This window comes from Oncorhynchus kisutch, unplaced genomic scaffold (assembly GCF_002021735.2).
Source record: "Oncorhynchus kisutch isolate 150728-3 unplaced genomic scaffold, Okis_V2 Okis07a-Okis12b_hom, whole genome shotgun sequence".
Classification (NCBI taxonomy): domain Eukaryota; kingdom Metazoa; phylum Chordata; class Actinopteri; order Salmoniformes; family Salmonidae; genus Oncorhynchus; species Oncorhynchus kisutch.
This window is the reverse complement of record NW_022261984.1, coordinates 6,543,760-6,562,566: the sequence shown is the minus strand read 5'-3', so window position 1 is coordinate 6,562,566 and position 18,807 is coordinate 6,543,760. Positions and strand designations below refer to the sequence as shown.

Genomic DNA, 18,807 nt, shown 5'->3' with positions numbered 1-18,807 from the left:
ACTTCAAAACCAATCGGCCATGTCTCAGTACCGAACAGGGAGTGGGAGAGAAAGGGGGGAGAGAGATAGTAAAAGAGTGAGACAGAGAGAAAAAGAGGAAGAGTGAGAGATGAAGAAAAAGAGGCAGAGAGAGAAAGAGGCAGAGAGAGAAAGAGGCAGAGAGAGAAAGAGGCAGAGAAAGAGAGAAAGGGGGGAGAGATAGTAAAAGAGTGAGACAGAGAGAAAAAGAGGAAGAGTGAGAGAGGAAGAGAAAGAGGCAGAGAGAGAAAGAGAGGCTTGATGAATACACACGTGAGGTCCCTGCTGAGGTGACTTACAGGTTTATGGGTAAAAATAAGAACGGAGTGATGGAGCAGAAGGACAGAGGAGCAGATTGGAGAGAAGGAGCAGAGGACTTGCTGGAGGGGTGGAGAGCCTCAAACGTTTGACCGGATGGTTTGTGAGTCTCTAGTGAGACTGTGGGAGGATTAATACCCTGGATAAGAGGGCTGTGATTATAGTTTGTGTGTGTGTGTGTGTGTGTGTGTGTGTGTAAGCCCACATGCATGTGATGCACATCGTATGGAGTGTTCAAGAAACACATCAATGACAAAGCTCCACGGGACATCGTTTACTCCATGTATTTATTTAATAGGCTGCAGCCCATCTACGTCCATTAACATTCCATAAGACAACAGTCCTATATGGATCCCAGAAGTAATGACGACCCAAGAGCTCATTTAACATCATTACAAAAAAGGGCACATATGGCTGTTATCTAATGACTACTAATTATCTCAATGTCTGGCATCCCAAATGGCACCCTATTCCCTATGTAGCTAACTACTTCTGAAATGTATTGCACTAAAACAGGGAATAGGATGCCATTTGGGATGCCAGACAATCCATTTTCATTTGCTCGGGAATAATTGAAGCAAAACAGCCTTACTCCAGCTTCAGCACAGTAGAATTGGTCACAATGATGAATTACAGACATATTGGTGTCTGATGATCAATGCATTGCACGAAACCATGAATCAAAAGTGTAAACTCATCATGATGAGCCTTCATCTAATTGAATAACAATGATACTCCCACAATGAATTGGAGGTAGCATTGAAAATGATCAAATTCAATGGTCTTTCATTTCAGAGAAAAAGGCATAAATCTATAAAACAGAAAGCACAGATATAATATACTTTGATTCTCACTTTCATTCATAGAAAAATAAAAACTAGAAACCCCTTCATGTGTTTTTTGAACCAGGCCTCTGGCAGTTGGTAAAAGGCAGTTTGAGGTGAGGTGTTAATACCATCTGACAAACTGGTAACATATTTCATCCAGTCTGACATCACTAACTAATCAAGATCGATCGTTCCTCCTCCGTGACTTTGGTCGCACCGGCTGTCATGACGCGTGTGTGTTCCAGTGTGTGTGTTCTCCCGACTCATCACTTTCCCTTCCAGAGATCCGACTCGGGCTGGACCCAGTCCCCTCCCATGATGCTTTGCAGGCGAAAGTCTTGGAAATATTCCAAGAGGTGGCTGCGTCGTGAGAGAGAGAGAGAGAGAGAGAGAGAGAAAAGTGCAGTCTGTCAGTTTGGTAACACACACAATCTGTGAATTTGCGATACACACGCGCACGAACACTCGCACACAGAAACCTGTGAATTTGCATGTCATTTTCTCAGTGTAATAAAACATGGGGCTGACTATTGGAATCTGTCCACTGACAGCTAACACATCTAAGCACTGAATACTTATGCAGTGGTGGAGAGGTGTCTCTGTCACACACACACACACACACAGAGAATAGTTATGCTGCAGAGGAGTAGGCTTTATCTCCGTCATCTAAACATATTTTTAAAAGTAGAGTTGTGTGTGTGTGTGTGTTTGTATAGAGTCGGCAGTGCAGTCTTCGCCTGAAAAATGCTCTGTAAGAGTTTCAGCCTTGAACATTGTGTGTCTTAAGAAGGAAGAGACTGTGTTCTGACTAAAGAAAGGTAGACAGACATGAACCCTCCTTTTCTACAGACAGACATGAACCCTCCTTTTCTACAGACAGACATGAACCCTCCTTTTCTATAGACAGACATGGACCCTCCTTTTCTACAGACAGACATGGACCCTCCTTTTCTACAGACAGACATGGACCCTCCTTTTCTACAGACAGTATCTACAGTAACTAGAGTCCTCTGACAGAGAAAGGTAGACAGACATGGACCCTCCTTTTCTACAGACAGTATCTACAGTAACTAGAGTCCTCTGGCAGAGAAAGGTAGACAGACATGGACCCTCCTTTTCTACAGACAGTATCTACAGTAACTAGAGTCCTCTGACAGAGAAAGGTAGACAGACGTGTCATTTATATTTATGTACAGTAGTTACAGAGTCTTCTGGCTCACACTGCGGCTCTGCATCGAAGCAGACGTTGTGGCCCTAAACATATCATTGATCAATGTTGTAGCAACATTTTGCTCATGGCTAACGAGTCATTAGCAACACTTTCACAGTACATTACATTTATTCAACCAAAAAGGCAAGACGCGAGACAACTGCATACCACCATAATCATCTCACTGATCAGATGGATCAACACTGTAGGCCTCAATACCCTTACTGATCAGATGGGTAAACACTGTAGGCCTCAATACCATTACTGATCAGATGGGTCAACACTGTAGGCCTCAATACCATTACTGATCAGATGGATCAACACTGTAGGCCTCAATACCATTACTGATCAGATGGATCAACACTGTAGGCCTCAATACCATTACTGATCAGATGGGTCAACACTGTAGGCCTCAATACCATTACTGATCAGTATTTGATGGATCAACACTGTAGGCCTCAATACCATTACTGATCAGATGGGTCAACACTGTAGGCCTCAATACCCTTACTGATCAGTATTTGATGGATCAACACTGTAGACCTCAATACCATTACTGATCCATATTTGATGGGTCAACACTGTAAGGCCTCAATACCATTACTGATCCGTATTTGATGGGTCAACACTGTAGACCTCAATACCATTACTGATCAGATGGATCAACACTGTAGGCCTCAATACCATTACTGATCAGTATTTGATGGATCAACAATGTAGGCCTCAATACCATTACTGATCAGATGGATCAACACTGTAGGCCTCAATACCATTACTGATCAGATGGATCAACACTGTAGGCCTCAATACCATTACTGATCAGTATTTGATGGATCAACAATGTAGGCCTCAATACCATTACTGATCAGATGGATCAACACTGTAGGCCTCAATACCATTACTGATCAGTATTTGATGGATCAACAATGTAGGCCTCAATACCATTACTGATCAGATGGATCAACACTGTAGGCCTCAATACCATTATTGATCAGTATTTGATGGATCAACAATGTAGGCCTCAATACCATTACTGATCAGATGGATCAACACTGTAGGCCTCAATAACATTACTGATCAGTATTTGATGGGTCAACACTGTAGGCCTCAATACCATTACTGATCAGTATTTGATGGATCAACAATGTAGGCCTCAATACCATTACTGATCAGTATTTGATGGGTCAACACTGTAGGCCTCAATACCATTACTGATCAGTATCTGATGGGTCAACACTGTAGGCCTCAATACCATTACTGATCAGATGGATCAACACTGTAGGCCTCAATACCATTACTGATCAGTATTTGATGGTTCAACACTGTAGGCCTCAATACCATTACTGATCAGATGGATCAACACGGTAGGCCTCAATACCATTACTGATCAGTATTTGATGGATCAACAATGTAGGCCTCAATACCATTACTGATCAGATGGATCAACACTGTAGGCCTCAATACCATTACTGATCAGATGGATCAACACTGTAGGCCTCAATACCATTACTGATCAGTATTTGATGGATCAACAATGTAGGCCTCAATACCATTACTGATCAGATGGATCAACACTGTAGGCCTCAATACCATTACTGATCAGTATTTGATGGATCAACAATGTAGGCCTCAATACCATTACTGATCAGATGGATCAACACTGTAGGCCTCAATAACATTACTGATCAGTATTTGATGGGTCAACACTGTAGGCCTCAATACCATTACTGATCAGTATTTGATGGATCAACAATGTAGGCCTCAATACCATTACTGATCAGTATTTGATGGGTCAACACTGTAGGCCTCAATACCATTACTGATCAGTATCTGATGGGTCAACACTGTAGGCCTCAATACCATTACTGATCAGATGGATCAACACTGTAGGCCTCAATACCATTACTGATCAGTATTTGATGGTTCAACACTGTAGGCCTCAATACCATTACTGATCAGATGGATCAACACGGTAGGCCTCAATACCATTACTGATCAGTATTTGATGGATCAACAATGTAGGCCTCAATACCATTACTGATCAGATGGATCAACACTGTAGGCCTCAATACCATTACTGATCAGATGGATCAACACTGTAGGCCTCAATACCATTACTGATCAGTATTTGATGGATCAACAATGTAGGCCTCAATACCATTACTGATCAGATGGATCAACACTGTAGGCCTCAATACCATTACTGATCAGTATTTGATGGATCAACAATGTAGGCCTCAATACCATTACTGATCAGATGGATCAACACTGTAGGCCTCAATACCATTACTGATCAGTATTTGATGGATCAACAATGTAGGCCTCAATACCATTACTGATCAGATGGATCAACACTGTAGGCCTCAATACCATTACTGATCAGTATTAGATGGATCAACAATGTAGGCCTCAATACCATTACTGATCAGATGGATCAACACTGTAGGCCTCAATACCATTACTGATCAGTATTAGATGGATCAACAATGTAGGCCTCAATACCATTACTGATCAGATGGATCAACACTGTAGGCCTCAATACCATTACTGATCAGATGGATCAACACTGTAGGCCTCAATAACATTACTGATCAGTATTTGATGGGTCAACACTGTAGGCCTCAATACCATTACTGATCAGTATTTGATGGATCAACAATGTAGGCCTCAATACCATTACTGATCAGTATTTGATGGGTCAACACTGTAGGCCTCAATACCATTACTGATCAGATGGATCAACACTGTAGGCCTCAATACCATTACTGATCAGTATTTGATGGATCAACAATGTAGGCCTCAATACCATTACTGATCAGATGGATCAACACTGTAGGCCTCAATACCATTACTGATCAGTATTTGATGGATCAACAATGTAGGCCTCAATACCATTACTGATCAGATGGATCAACACTGTAGGCCTCAATACCATTACTGATCAGATGGATCAACACTGTAGGCCTCAATAACATTACTGATCAGTATTTGATGGGTCAACACTGTAGGCCTCAATACCATTACTGATCAGTATTTGATGGATCAACAATGTAGGCCTCAATACCATTACTGATCAGTATTTGATGGGTCAACACTGTAGGCCTCAATACCATTACTGATCAGTATCTGATGGGTCAACACTGTAGGCCTCAATACCATTACTGATCAGTATCTGATGGGTCAACACTGTAGGCCTCAATACCATTACTGATCAGTATTTGATGGGTCAACACTGTAGGCCTCAATACCATTACTGATCAGTATTTGATGGGTCAACACTGTAGGCCTCAATACCATTACTGATCAGCACACACTTGCATACCACTTTAATGAAGCTATGCCTTGAGCCTTCTAAGTAGTGTGCTAATGTGGATATTAAAATGTTCCACACCTGAATTGTGCAACATTTGCCCATTATTATTTTCAAATTTCTTCAAGCTCTATCATTGATCATTGCTAGACAACCATTTTCAGGTCTTGCCATAGATTTTCAAGCAGATTTAAGTCAAAACTGTAACTCGGTCACTCAGGAACATTCAATGTCTTCTTAGTAAGCAACTCCAGTGTAGATTTAGCCTTGTGTTTTAGGTTATTGTCCTGCTGAAAGGTGAATTCATCTCACAGTGAAAGCAGACTGAACCAGGTTTTCCTCTAGGATTTTGCATGTGCTTAGCTCCATTCCATTCATTTTTTTTACTGAAAAACTCCCCAGTCCTTAACGATTACAAGCATACCCATAACATGATGCAGCCACCATTATGCTTGAACACATGGAGAGTGGTACTCAGTAACTGGATTTGTCCCAAACATAACACTTTGTATTCAAGACAAAAGGTTAATTGCCTAGCCATTTTTTTGCAGCATTACTTTAGTGCCTTATTGCGAACAGAATGCATGTTTTGGAATATTTTTATTCTGTACTGGGTTCTTTCTTATCACTGTCATTTAGGTTAGTATTGTGGAGTAACTACAATGTTATTGATCTATCCTCAGTTTTCTCCTATCACAGCCATTGACCACTCTGTAACTGTTTTTAAAGTCACTATTGGCCTCATGGTGAAATCCCTGAGCAGTTTCCTTCCTCTCGGGCAACTGAGTAAAATACATAATTCCACTTTTACATTATGGGGTATTCTGTGTAGGCCAGTGACAAACAAACTCAATCTAATCCATTTTACATTCAGGCTGTTACAACAACACAATGTGGAAAAAGTCTGGGGCTGTGAATACTTTCTGAAGGCAATAAACAGACTCACAAGTTGGGCTTCTGTCCCTCCACGAGGTCAGCCTGGGGGACGGGGTAGAGGGACTCGTAGGTTCGCCCCGCCCCGGACCCGTGGATGGCGTACGAGTTCATCTTGTTCACGTTAGGGGGGAAGTAGCACCAGGGGAGAAGAGCCTCACCCTCCCACCTGTTTCCTGTGATGGTTGCCGTGAACGACAGGGGCAGTTGTTGCTGGAAACAAAAACAAAAAATTGGTTTTAAACCAAACTGATGACTGTATCTGTTGGACCCTTAGATTACTGTTAGGGTAAGTGACTAAAATACAGGTAAGTCTGTGTGAATATAACTTGATGAAATATATTGGGGCAGAACTAAATATTCATAAGAATTGAGTGTAATACATTGTACTGTTCCATTGTTCATCCATTCATGCATTAATTCATCCATTCAGTTATTCATCCATCCATTCAATCATTCATCCATTCAATCATTCATCCATTCATTCATTCATTCAGTCATTCATCCATTCAGTCATTCATCCATCCATCCAGTCAATCATCCATCCATCCAGTCATTCATCCATTCAGTCATTCATCCATCCAGTCATTCATCCATCCAGTCATTCATCCATCCATCCAGTCATTCATCCATTCATTCATCCATCCAGTCATTCATCCATCCAGTCATTCATCCAGTCATTCATCCATCCAGTCATTCATCCATCCATCCAGTCATTCATCCATCCATCCAGTCATTCATCCATCCAGTCATTCATCCATCCAGTCATTCATCCATCCAGTCATTCATCCATCCAGTCATTCATCCAGTCATTCATCCATCCATCCAGTCATTCATCCATCCAGTCATTCATCCATCCAGTCCCATTCATTCATAGGGAGGATGTGAGGGTGGTCACGTACCATGAATGCGTGACCTCTTCCAGAGAGCAGTAACACCAAGTGTTGTCCATGTCTGCAACAGAAGAGCAATAATCAGTATAGTGCTACTGGAGAACCATCAATCAGACCATCAACACCTTTAGAGAACGGCTCTACTTACGGACACACTTCCACCTCTAGATAGTTCACAGTAGTACTGTCCAGGAAGAACGCCTCAACCACTGTACAAAAATAACATCAAAAGGGTTATATTATACGCATTGAAAACCATCTTGTTGTGCCTAGTGGCCTAAAGTAGGATGACGAAAAAACGTCCACAAACATAAAAATGAGCAATCAACGATACATTCAACATTCACTTCACAATTATTATGGTAGTAATAGTTATGATTATGCAATTACCCCCACGACCAGAACAAACCACCACTGTTCTCTCTCTAACCACCTTTATAGTCCCAGAGGGCAGGGAAGGGCTGTCCGGTTCTCTCTACCTTTATAGTCCCAGAGGCCAGTGAAGGGCTGTCCTGTTCTCTCTCCACCTTTATAGTCCCAGAGGGCAGGGAAGGGCTGTCCTGTTCTCTCTCTACCTTTATAGTCCCAGAGGCCAGTGAAGGGCTGTCCTGTTCTCTCTCCACCTTTATAGTCCCAGAGGGCAGGGAAGGGCTGTCCGGTTCTCTCTACCTTTATAGTCCCAGAGGGCAGGGAAAGGCTGTCCTGTTCTCTCTCTACCTTTATAGTCCCAGAGGGCAGGGAAGGGCTGTCCGGTTCTCTCTACCTTTATAGTTCCAGAGGGCAGGGAAGGGCTGTCCTGTTCTCTCTCTCTACCTTTATAGTCCCAGAGGCCAGTGAAGGGCTGTCCTGTTCTCTCTCTACCTTTATAGTCCCAGAGGCCAGTGAAGGGCTGTCCTGTTCTCGCTCTACCTTCATAGCCCCAGAGGCCAGGGAAGGGCTGTCCTGTTCTCTCTCTACCTTTACAGTTCCAGAGGCCAGGGAAGGGCTGTCCTGTTCTCTCTACCTTCATAGTCCCAGAGGCCAGTGAAGGGCTGTCCTGTTCTCTCTACCTTTATAGTCCCAGAGGCCAGGGAAGGGCTGTCCTGTTCTCTCTACCTTTATAGTCCCAGAGGCCAGGGAAGGGCTGTCCTGTTCTCTCTCTACCTTTACAGTTCCAGAGGCCAGGGAAGGGCTGTCCTGTTCTCTCTACCTTCATAGTCCCAGAGGCCAGTGAAGGGCTGTCCTGTTCTCTCTACCTTTATAGTTCCAGAGGCCAGGGACGGGCTGTCCTGTTCTCTCTCTACCTTTATAGTCCCAGAGGCCAGGGACGGGCTGTCCTGTTCTCTCTCTCTACACACCTTCATAGTCCCAGAGGCCAGGGACGGGCTGTCCTGTTCTCTCTCTACCTTTATAGTTCCAGAGGGCAGGGAAGGGCTGTCCTGTTCTCTCTCTACCTTTATAGTTCCAGAGGCCAGGGAAGGGCTGTCCTGTTCTCTCTACCTTTATAGTCCCAGAGGGCAGGGAAGGGCTGTCCTGTTCTCTCTCTACCTTTATAGTCCCAGAGGCCAGGGAAGGGCTGTCCTGTTCTCTCTCTACCTTTATAGTCCCAGAGGCCAGGGAAGGGCTGTCCTGTTATAACTCTCTCTACTCACCTTCATAGTCCCAGAGGCCAGGGAAGGGCTGTCCTGTTCTCTCTCTACCTTTATAGTCCCAGAGGCCAGGGAAGGGCTGTCCTGTTATAACTCTCTCTACTCACCTTCATAGTTCCAGAGGCCAGGGAAGGGCTGTCCTGGAGGGCCGGAGGGACCAGGAGGGTTGTTGAAGAAGGGAGCAGACACCTGCATCTTCATCCCTCCATCCCCGGGAGAAAACGTCACCTTCACAGGGTCATGATCCACAGGAAGGCTGTCCCATGTGGTGCTGATCACAAACTCCATCTCAGTCTGGCAGAGAGAACGATTGGTTATGGGTTTTGCTGTTTTGTATTTACAATGGGATTAGACTATGCTGTGTAAAGACCAACAGCCAAGTCCCAGATCTGTTTGTGATGTCATGTTCATTCCCGGGCTTGACAATGAGTGCAGGAGTTGACAGCAGCACCAATACTAGGGAAGTCAAACATTCAGGCTGCTGCATACACTATGGAGGATAAATGGAACTATGGAGCTTATTATGTACCTATGGAGACTAAATGGAACTATGGAGCTAATTATGTACCTATGGAGACTAAATGGAACTATGGAGGATAAATGGAACTATTGGAGGCTTAAATGGAACTATAGAGGCTAAATGGAACTATGGAGGATAAATGGAACTATTGGAGGCTTAAATGGAACTATAGAGGCTAAATGGAACTATGGAGGATAAATGGAACTATGGAGGCTAAATGGAACTATGGAGCTTATTATGTACCTATGGAGGCTTAAATGGAACTATTGGAGGCTTAAATGGAACTATTGGAGGCTTAAATGGAACTATTGGAGGCTTAAATGGAACTAAGGAGGCTTAAATAGAACTAAGGAGGCTTAAATGGAACTATTGGAGGCTTAAATGGAACTATTGGAGGCTTAAATGGAACTATTGGAGGCTTAAATAGAACTATGGAGGCTAAATGGAACTATGGAGGCTAAATGGAACTATGGGGGCTAAATGGAACTATGGGGGCTAAATTGAACTATTGGAGGCTTAAATAGAACTATGGAGGCTAAATGGAACTATGGAGGCTAAATGGAACTATGGGGGCTAAATGGAACTATGGGGGCTAAATTGTGTTCGAGAGCATTTCTTTACTCACTCAAATGGTTATACGAGTGAGAACTAGGTGTAATTGTTGCAATAGCTTTTGATTTTGTCCTATAGAATTATTTTATATTGTGCTAACTACCCCTAATGTGGACAGTTGGTATTACCATCTTAAGATCAGAGACATTCTGATAGATGTGTGGCAGAAGAAATGGGACTCGGAGCACAAGGGCTGGCATTTATATGTCTCCCAAAGAAAGGTCGCTGGACCAAGACTCAAAGGTCAGATTAGGAGGGAAGAGGTTATGTTTGCTCCATTGCGCACACAATTGAACTCGTCATTACATGGTTGGCAAGCATGCGAATGGTTTGTGTCTGGACTGTATGGTGGAGGAAACGGTGGAGCATGTGTTGTTATAAGTATGTTGAAGAGAGGGAAAGATTCAAGGGGAAGGTCATTGATATTGGGGTTTGGAAGGGGTTTGGAAGGGGTTTGGGGGGATGGCCGAGAGTCTTTTAGAAGTTAGTAGTGCTCTTTTTTTATTTTGTCAAAAGTACAGAGTTAGGGAGCCTAGTGGTTAGAGCGTTGGGCCAGTAACTGAAGGGTTGCTAGATCGAATCCCCGAGCTGACAAGGTAAAAATCTGTCGTTCTGCCCTTGAACAAGGCAGTTGTTCCTAGGCCATCATTGTAAATAAACATTTGGTCGTAACTGACTTGCCTAGTTAAATAAAGGATAAAAACATGTATTTTTTTTAAAGGTAGGAGGATTTAGAAATGTGGAACTAATCGTGATTCAGCACAGTACGTGGCGGTATGCACCTTAAACATTGGTTTGCGGACCGCCATTATATCATAGAAGAAGAACTAAACACCACAGACAGAACAATGAGACATTTCACCTACATATAAATGTGAAGCATCCGGTTGGCGTTTCCACTCACCTCCAAATGGAAGCCCAGTGGCCGGAACTCCGGCAATGGGAGAAGATTGCGCAAAATGGATTTTGGTCGATATTCTGCTAATTTTCTCATTGATGGAACATTTGATCTCAATACAGTTTTTTGTTTCCAAAAATAAAATCTGATTCGAACAGAGAAGACTTCACCCGTTGCCAAGTTTTCTGAAAATTGCGTTGTTTAAGATTGCAAAGTAGGCGTTCCCTAACGAAAATAAACTAGAACGCGCCAATAGGCTCTCGCTAATTCGTGCTTGGCTCTGCCCACCTCCTTGCTAGTTCTGCCCACTGTGATTAATTTGCCCCCATTGGAAACGACAGGCTGTTGTCTATCTTGGGTTAGTTAAACAAATATTGTTAAACACTGTCGCACAGGGAGATTAGGTCATACATGGCTACTACATGTTCTCATCAGGTCTATGTTGTATACCCAAGTTCGATATGGTTTGTCTTTTAGACGAGCGCAAACGTTACATGTCGCCCCGTTATTGTCCCGTTCCATTGATTTCTATACAATATCCAGTGATTAATTTGCGGGCATGATTGATTACAATAGAACAAGCTAATCAATTCTAGTATAGAATGGCCTCTTGGTAAATGCTGTCGTGTGCAGTTTTATAAGGTGCTAATTTAGCAAAATATAGGTGTGACACGTGGGTAGGGAGTTTTTTTAATGTTCAAATATCAAACAATTGAAGCATATCATTATTATTATTTTGGACATTTTTAAACGGGTGTTTGGACACTGGGCTAAAAATCTAAAATCGGGGGCATATTCATCACGCCGATTCTGTAGCAAAACGTTTCTTAAATGGAACGAAACGGAGGGACTGTCGTTCAATTTTGGGAAAGGATTACCCCTGTTTCCGTTTGGTTCGTAAACGGTAAATGGTTTGCGTAATGAATACACCCCTTGAAACATCAACATTATAATTTTCCAATTTATGATTTAGGAATAAACAGGATTCAACAGGATTTTACTTAATCAAATAAAACTACTGAATGACACATGCTTCAAACACATGCTTCGATTTACTGATTTTGATGACACAGCTGAAAACATGAAATATTATTGCCTACTAACACGTCTGAGACCAGGCTACAATAAGCCTGCCCTGCACACTGGTGCCAGCATGGTAGACCAAGAGCAGTGTTATTCGTAGTAGCCGCATAAGTATGGCACAACGCAGTAATTTGGAAAACATAAAACTTGTACTAAACTTACCATTTTAAGTTCTGCGAATGTAAGTACATAGAGGAAGATAACCGCTTTTAGCGACACCGATGTCCACGATCGGTGCATCATGACTGATAGGAAGGCTAACGTTACTTACTTTGTAAGAAGATTAATCCAGTTTCGCGCTGGAGTGATGCCTATATATTTAGCTTGTTATCAAAATACATACAGTAGCTCGTGCCAAAGAGATAATGCACTTTCAATGGAGTATCAACTTCCTGGTATGATCATATTATGATATATCTTCCCTATCAGATGTTCTTGGGTGGAATAATTACGGAATCAGTTGGCACGCAACCCAGTACAACAGTCTCGAAGTACATTTGTTTACATATTGAAATGGCGTTTCATATCTAATTGATTGATGCCAGGTTTAAACTGTTCCATGAAATAGGTGGAACTGTTTGTATGTTTCTAATTTATGGGGGCAGAATAGGTGGTTGCACTTCTTTTTTGTGATTGGTTTTTCAGCCGTGCCCTTCTTTAAATCGACGGCGGAAGGATTATCGGGACGTTAAACGGTTAGTTTAATTTGTTTGCTTTGGTGTAAAGATGGAATTGTACATAGCACAATTAATCGTATAGCTTGTAGACAACATTATTTGGTCAGATTACGTGATATGTGCAAGCGAAAAGCTGTTTTAACGCATTTAAATGTTTGTCGCTCACACGATATCACACAGCAGTCAGTGCCTGCTGACTCAACATTTGTTTAGCTAGTTACGCCTAGTAACCCGCCAGCTATCAGTAAACATTAATTAAACAACATTGTTGTTTTTCAGGGTCATGACAAGGGCTCGCCCAGCAAATCAACTATCTTATTCCCCGAATCTTTTGAAAACCACCTGTTGATTGTACAAGCCTGTGTTGTGTTGTAACTAGCAAGACAGAGGGCATGTATGGTTTGCGGTAGCTATAGCCAGCTATCGATCTCTTTTTAAGTAATATGTGCGGTCTTTTCTTGTGCAGATTCAATGCAAGATGTCCACTGAAGTCGAGTTTTTGCGTGATCAAGGTTAATTGGATAATCTCTGAATACTAGCTACTAGTCTTGTTGTCATATCCATTCTAGCCATAGCCTACCTGTGATGCAACCAGGAGACTTTTGAGAGTCCAGCACAATATCAAAATTCTCTTGGTTGCATTGCAGCTAGCCACAGCCATACCCTTTTTCATAAGCTTTGCATATTATATTTATGTCATTGTTATTGTCTAGCATCTGATTTCATACTGTATTTATCATTGCAGTCCAAAGGCTGAACTCTGCCTTGAGTCACTATCAGGATAGGCACCGCTCTGAAGCCACATCAGCACCACAGGTACTGTAAGGTGTGGAAGGGTTTTGCTGTGATATAGCAACAGTCTATTATTAATCTGTTGTAGTCGACACTGCTCAGTGCCAAACAGATAAACCAATGTTCGTTAGCAATGGTCAAACATTAGCTGCTGGCCTATAATGTACTTTTTACTCCATACATTTTCCCTGACACCCAAAAGTACTCCTTACATTTTCCCTGACACCCAAAAGTACTCCTTACATTTTCCCTGACACCCAAAAGTACTCCTTACATTTTCCCTGACACCCAAAAGTACTCCTTACATTTTCCCTGACACCCAAAAGTACTCCTTACATTTTCCCTGACACCCAAAAGTACTCCTTACATTTTACCTGACACCCAAAAGTACTCCTTACATTTTACCTGACACCCAAAAGTACTCCTTACATTTTACCTGACACCCAAAAGTACTCCTTACATTTTACCTGACACCCAAAAGTACTCCTTACATTTTACCTGACACCCAAAAGTACTCCTTACATTTTCCCTGACACCCAAAAGTACTCCTTACATTTTCCCTGACACCCAAAAGTGCTCCTTACATTTTACCTGACACCCAAAAGTACTCCTTACATTTTACCTGACACCCAAAAGTACTCCTTACATTTTACCTGACACCCAAAAGTACTCCTTACATTTTACCTGACACCCAAAAGTACTCCTTACATTTTACCTGACACCCAAAAGTACTCCATACATTTTACCTGACACCCAAAAGTACTCCATACATTTTACCTGACACCCAAAAGTACTCCATACATTTTCCCTGACACCCAAAAGTACTCCATACATTTTCCCTGACACCCAAAAGTACTCCTTACATTTTACCTGACACCCAAAAGTACTCTATACATTTTCCCTGACACACAAAAGTACTCCCTACATTTTGAATGCTTAGTTGCACAGGAAAAGGGTCTGATTCCTCTGACCTGGTGGACTCACTCAACACACATGCTTAGTTTGTAAATGATGTCTGAGCGTTGCAGCGTGACCCTGGCTATCCGTAAATTAAAATATTATTTTACCGGGTGACTCACTTTTACTGGAGTCATTTTTCTATTAAGGAATCTTTATTTTTAATATTGAGTATTCTTTCCACCACTGCTGCACACTGCCAAAAATATAAACCACAAAATATGGCCTAGATGATAAAATCCATTAGATTTTGAGTATGAGTAATACTAGGAGGAGTCAGGCCTGAGAGCTTTCTAAATGCTCTGTTTCTGCAGGGTGAAGAGGAGAGACACACAGAGACCCCAGCCCCCTGGCTGTCTGACCAGAGGTAAGAGAGGAACAACCCGATCCCCGCTGTCACCCAAAGGTGACATGGCCCTCTTTAGCAACCGAAGCCTATGTGTGTCCCCTAAATGGCACCCTATTCACAAAATAGTGCACTTCTTTTCATCAGTGCGCTGCCCATAGGGTTCTTGTCAGAAGTAGTGGAGTAGGGTGTCATATGGAACACAACCCATGTTCCAGCCTCTTAAAGGTTAAAGGTTGTGTTTTGCTGAGGGTGGGCCACCTGTTTCACCACCAGTCCGAAGTAAAGACCAAGGGTCAAAACCAACATCGACACGACAACAGTGAAGGAAGTTATGAATGTCCACTTTTTTCTTCTTCTCACTGCCCTCTTCTTCTAATGATGAGAACCAACAAAAAGATGTCACCGCTGATGACCGGCGCTTTACTGTTGCAACACTTGACTGTATATGTTGCGGCTACGTAAAGTCCAATTTCATTGGACATGGAAGACCTCTCTCACCATCCCACCTGGAGACTTTCTACACCCATCTTGCAAAATATGTCGAGCTCAGATCTAGAGCACATTCAAAGATGGAGAGTTAAAATATGATAAACCTCATAGCACCAAAAACAAGTGATACCTGTTCCTAAGGCAATAAGTGATACCTGTTCCTAAGGCGATAAGTGATGCCTGTTCCTAAGGCGACAAGTGACGCCTGTTCCTAAGGCGACAAGTGACGCCTGTTCCTAAGGCGACAAGTGACGCCTGTTCCTAAGGCGACAAGTGACGCCTGTTCCTAAGGAGACAAGTGACGCCTGTTCCTAAGGCGACAAGTGACGCCTGTTCCTAAGGCGACAAGTGACGCCTGTTCCTAAGGCGACAAGTGACGCCTGTTCCTAAGGCGACAAGTGACGCCTGTTCCTAAGGCGACAAGTGACGCCTGTTCCTAAGGCGACAAGTGACGCCTGTTCCTAAGGCGACAAGTGACGCCTGTTCCTAAGGCGACAAGTGACGCCTGTTCCTAAGGCGACAAGTGACGCCTGTTCCTAAGGCGACAAGTGACGCCTGTTCCTAAGGCGACAAGTGACGCCTGTTCCTAAGGCGACAAGTGACGCCTGTTCCTAAGGCGACAAGTGACGCCTGTTCCTAAGGCGACAAGTGACGCCTGTTCCTAAGGCGACAAGTGACGCCTGTTCCTAAGGCGACAAGTGACGCCTGTTCCTAAGGCGACAAGTGACGCCTGTTCCTAAGGCGACAAGTGACGCCTGTTCCTAAGGCGACAAGTGACGCCTGTTCCTACGGCGACAAGTGACGCCTGTTCCTACGACGACAAGTGACCGACACTCACCTGTACTGACCAGGAGACCTTTGAATCTCTAATGTAACAGTGTAGATGATTTCTCTGTTATCAATCTACATCTTTATCACAGTTAATAAGGGTGATGTTTAACTCTTGACTGGAAAAAAACAGTTTAGGTGGTCTAACGTTTTACATCAGCAGGGCTAGTGTGTTAGCCCATAACGTTTAGTTGGTCTAACGTTTTACATCAGCAGGGCTAGTGTGTTAGCCCATAACGTTTAGTTGGTCTAACGTTTTACATCAGCAGGGCTAGTGTGTTAGCCCATAACGTTTAGTTGGTCTAACGTTTTACATCAGCAGGGCTAGTGTGTTAGCCCATAACGTTTAGTTGGTCTAACGTTTTACATCAGCAGGGCTAGTGTGTTAGCCCATAACGTTTAGTTGGTCTAACGTTTTACATCAGCAGGGCTAGTGTGTTAGCCCATAACGTTTAGTTGGTCTAACGTTTTACATCAGCAGGGCTAGTGTGTTAGCCCATAACGTTTAGTTGGTCTAACGTTTTACATCAGCAGGGCTAGTGTGTTAGCCCATAACGTTTAGTTGGTCTAACGTTTTACATCAGCAGGGCTAGTGTGTTAGCCCATAACGTTTAGTTGGTCTAACGTTTTACATCAGCAGGGCTAGTGTGTTAGCCCATAACGTTTAGTTGGTCTAACGTTTTACATCAGCAGGGCTAGTGTGTTAGCCCATAACGTTTAGTTGGTCTAACGTTTTACATCAGCAGGGCTAGTGTGTTAGCCCATAACGTTTAGTTGGTCTAATGTTTTACATCAGCAGGGCTAGTGTGTTAGACCAACTAAACGTTATGGGCTAACGTTTTACATCAGCAGGGCTAGTGTGTTAGCCCATAACTTTTAGTTGGTCTAACGTTTTACATCAGCAGGGCTAGTGTGTTAGCCCATAACGTTTAGTTGGTCTAACGTTTTACATCAGCAGGGCTAGTGTGTTAGCCCATAACGTTTAGTTGGTCTAACGTTTTACATCAGCAGGGCTAGTGTGTTAGCCCATAACGTTTAGTTGGTCTAACGTTTTACATCAGCAGGGCTAGTGTGTTAGCCCATAACGTTTAGTTGGTCTAACGTTTTACATCAGCAGGGCTAGTGTGTTAGCCCATAACGTTTAGTTGGTCTAACGTTTTACATCAGCAGGGCTAGTGTGTTAGCCCATAACGTTTAGTTGGTCTAACGTTTTACATCAGCAGGGCTAGTGTGTTAGGAAGGTTATTCCAGTCTGATATAGGTGATTTCCAGTATTGTGGTTGTGTTCCAGTCTGATGAAGGTGATTCCAGTCTGATGAAGGTGATTCCAGTCTGATATAGGTGATTTGCAGTATTGTGGTTGTGTTCCAGTCTGATGAAGGTGATTCCAGTCTGATATAGGTGATTTGCAGTATTGTGGTTGTGTTCCAGTCTGATGAAGGTGATTCCAGTCTCATATAGGTGATTTTCAGTATTGTGGTTGTGTTCCAGTCTGAAGGTGATTCCAGTCTGATATAGGTGATTTTCAGTATTGTGGTTGTGTTTCAGTCTGATGAAGGTGATTCCAGTCTGATATAGGTGATTTGCAGTATTGTGGTTGTGTTCCAGTCTGATGAAGGTGATTCCAGTCTGATATAGGTGATTTGCAGTATTGTGGTTGTGTTCCAGTCTGATGAAGGTGATTCCAGTCTGATATAGGTGATTTGCAGTATTGTGGTTGTATTCCAGTCTGATATAGGTGATTTCCAGTATTGTGGTTGTGTTCCAGTCTGATGAAGGTGATTCCAGTGTTGTGGTTTGTGGATGTGTTCCAGTATAATGGCTCCCCTACTATCAGAGTATGACCGTCACATGGATGACATGACTGAACAACTGCAGAGCTACCAGGTGAACATTTGTCCAAATTATCCCTGTTCTGTTTGTTCATTCATCTTTTGGTGTCTGACTACAACAAAATTGTAAGGATTGTGTTTTACATTGGAGATATTTTATGATTGACAACAATATATTTCCAAAGTGATGGACAGTTAATCTTTACCTGACACTTTGAACTCCAAGATGCAGATGACTGCCATCAGACTGAAGCTGGACACGGTGGTCAAGGAGAATGAACGGTACGGTTTAAACTTCAGTACTCTGACCACAGCCTGCCGGTCCCTTTTTACACCAATGAGGTAAGTTAATGCTGTGTGTGTGTGTTGCCGTCTCCCATCCAGGCTGCATGCCGAGCTGAGGGAGTCCGTAGAGAGGCAGCTGCAGACCCTCCCAGTCAGTACAGGACCAGGGGTGGAGGGGGACACACTGGGGGACGAGGGGCTCATCAGTAACCTTCACCAACAGATACAGCTCTCTGTACAGGTTAGTCTAAACACCTCCACGTGTGTGTGTGACGATATGGCGCGTGTGTGTGTGACGATATGGCGCGTGTGTGTGTGACGATATGGCGCGTGTGTGTGTGACGATAT

At 43.1% G+C, this 18,807-nt stretch overlaps 2 protein-coding genes across 14 annotated transcripts in view; one reads left to right on the top strand and one right to left on the bottom strand.

Annotated features, from left to right (window-relative positions):
* Nucleotides 1-597: 597 nt before the first annotated feature.
* Nucleotides 598-12,835, bottom strand: LOC109886634 (UPF0462 protein C4orf33 homolog). 3 transcript variants are annotated; one of them, XM_031814526.1, is made up of 6 exons: nucleotides 11,174-12,835; nucleotides 9,245-9,431; nucleotides 7,658-7,718; nucleotides 7,519-7,570; nucleotides 6,630-6,829; nucleotides 598-1,523 (listed from the first exon to the last, which is right to left on the bottom strand). In XM_031814526.1, the coding sequence occupies exons 1-6, from the start codon at nucleotides 11,261-11,263 to the stop codon at nucleotides 1,430-1,432; spliced, it is 684 nt and encodes a 227-aa protein (XP_031670386.1). In that variant the 5' UTR covers nucleotides 11,264-12,835; the 3' UTR covers nucleotides 598-1,429. The 3 variants fall into 3 exon arrangements, with proteins under 3 accessions (XP_031670386.1, XP_031670387.1, XP_031670388.1); XM_031814527.1 differs by having other exon boundaries at nucleotides 12,413-12,835; XM_031814528.1 differs by having other exon boundaries at nucleotides 12,522-12,832.
* LOC109877080 (sodium channel and clathrin linker 1) overlaps nucleotides 12,285-18,807 on the top strand; it is a 24,895-nt gene continuing 18,372 nt past the window's right edge. The window contains exons 1-8 of one of the 11 annotated variants that reach the window (XM_031814516.1): nucleotides 12,285-12,431; nucleotides 12,896-12,945; nucleotides 13,394-13,439; nucleotides 13,673-13,743; nucleotides 14,991-15,043; nucleotides 18,157-18,229; nucleotides 18,401-18,456; nucleotides 18,559-18,700. In XM_031814516.1, the coding sequence (XP_031670376.1) occupies nucleotides 13,406-13,439; nucleotides 13,673-13,743; nucleotides 14,991-15,043; nucleotides 18,157-18,229; nucleotides 18,401-18,456; nucleotides 18,559-18,700 (429 nt within the window). In that variant the 5' untranslated portion in view covers nucleotides 12,285-12,431; nucleotides 12,896-12,945; nucleotides 13,394-13,405. Of the gene's footprint in view, nucleotides 12,432-12,889; nucleotides 12,946-13,206; nucleotides 13,440-13,672; nucleotides 13,744-14,990; nucleotides 15,044-18,070; nucleotides 18,230-18,400; nucleotides 18,457-18,558; nucleotides 18,701-18,807 lie in introns of those variants that run through there. The other 10 variants (XM_031814521.1, XM_031814514.1, XM_031814520.1 and 7 more) reach the window with 10 other exon arrangements.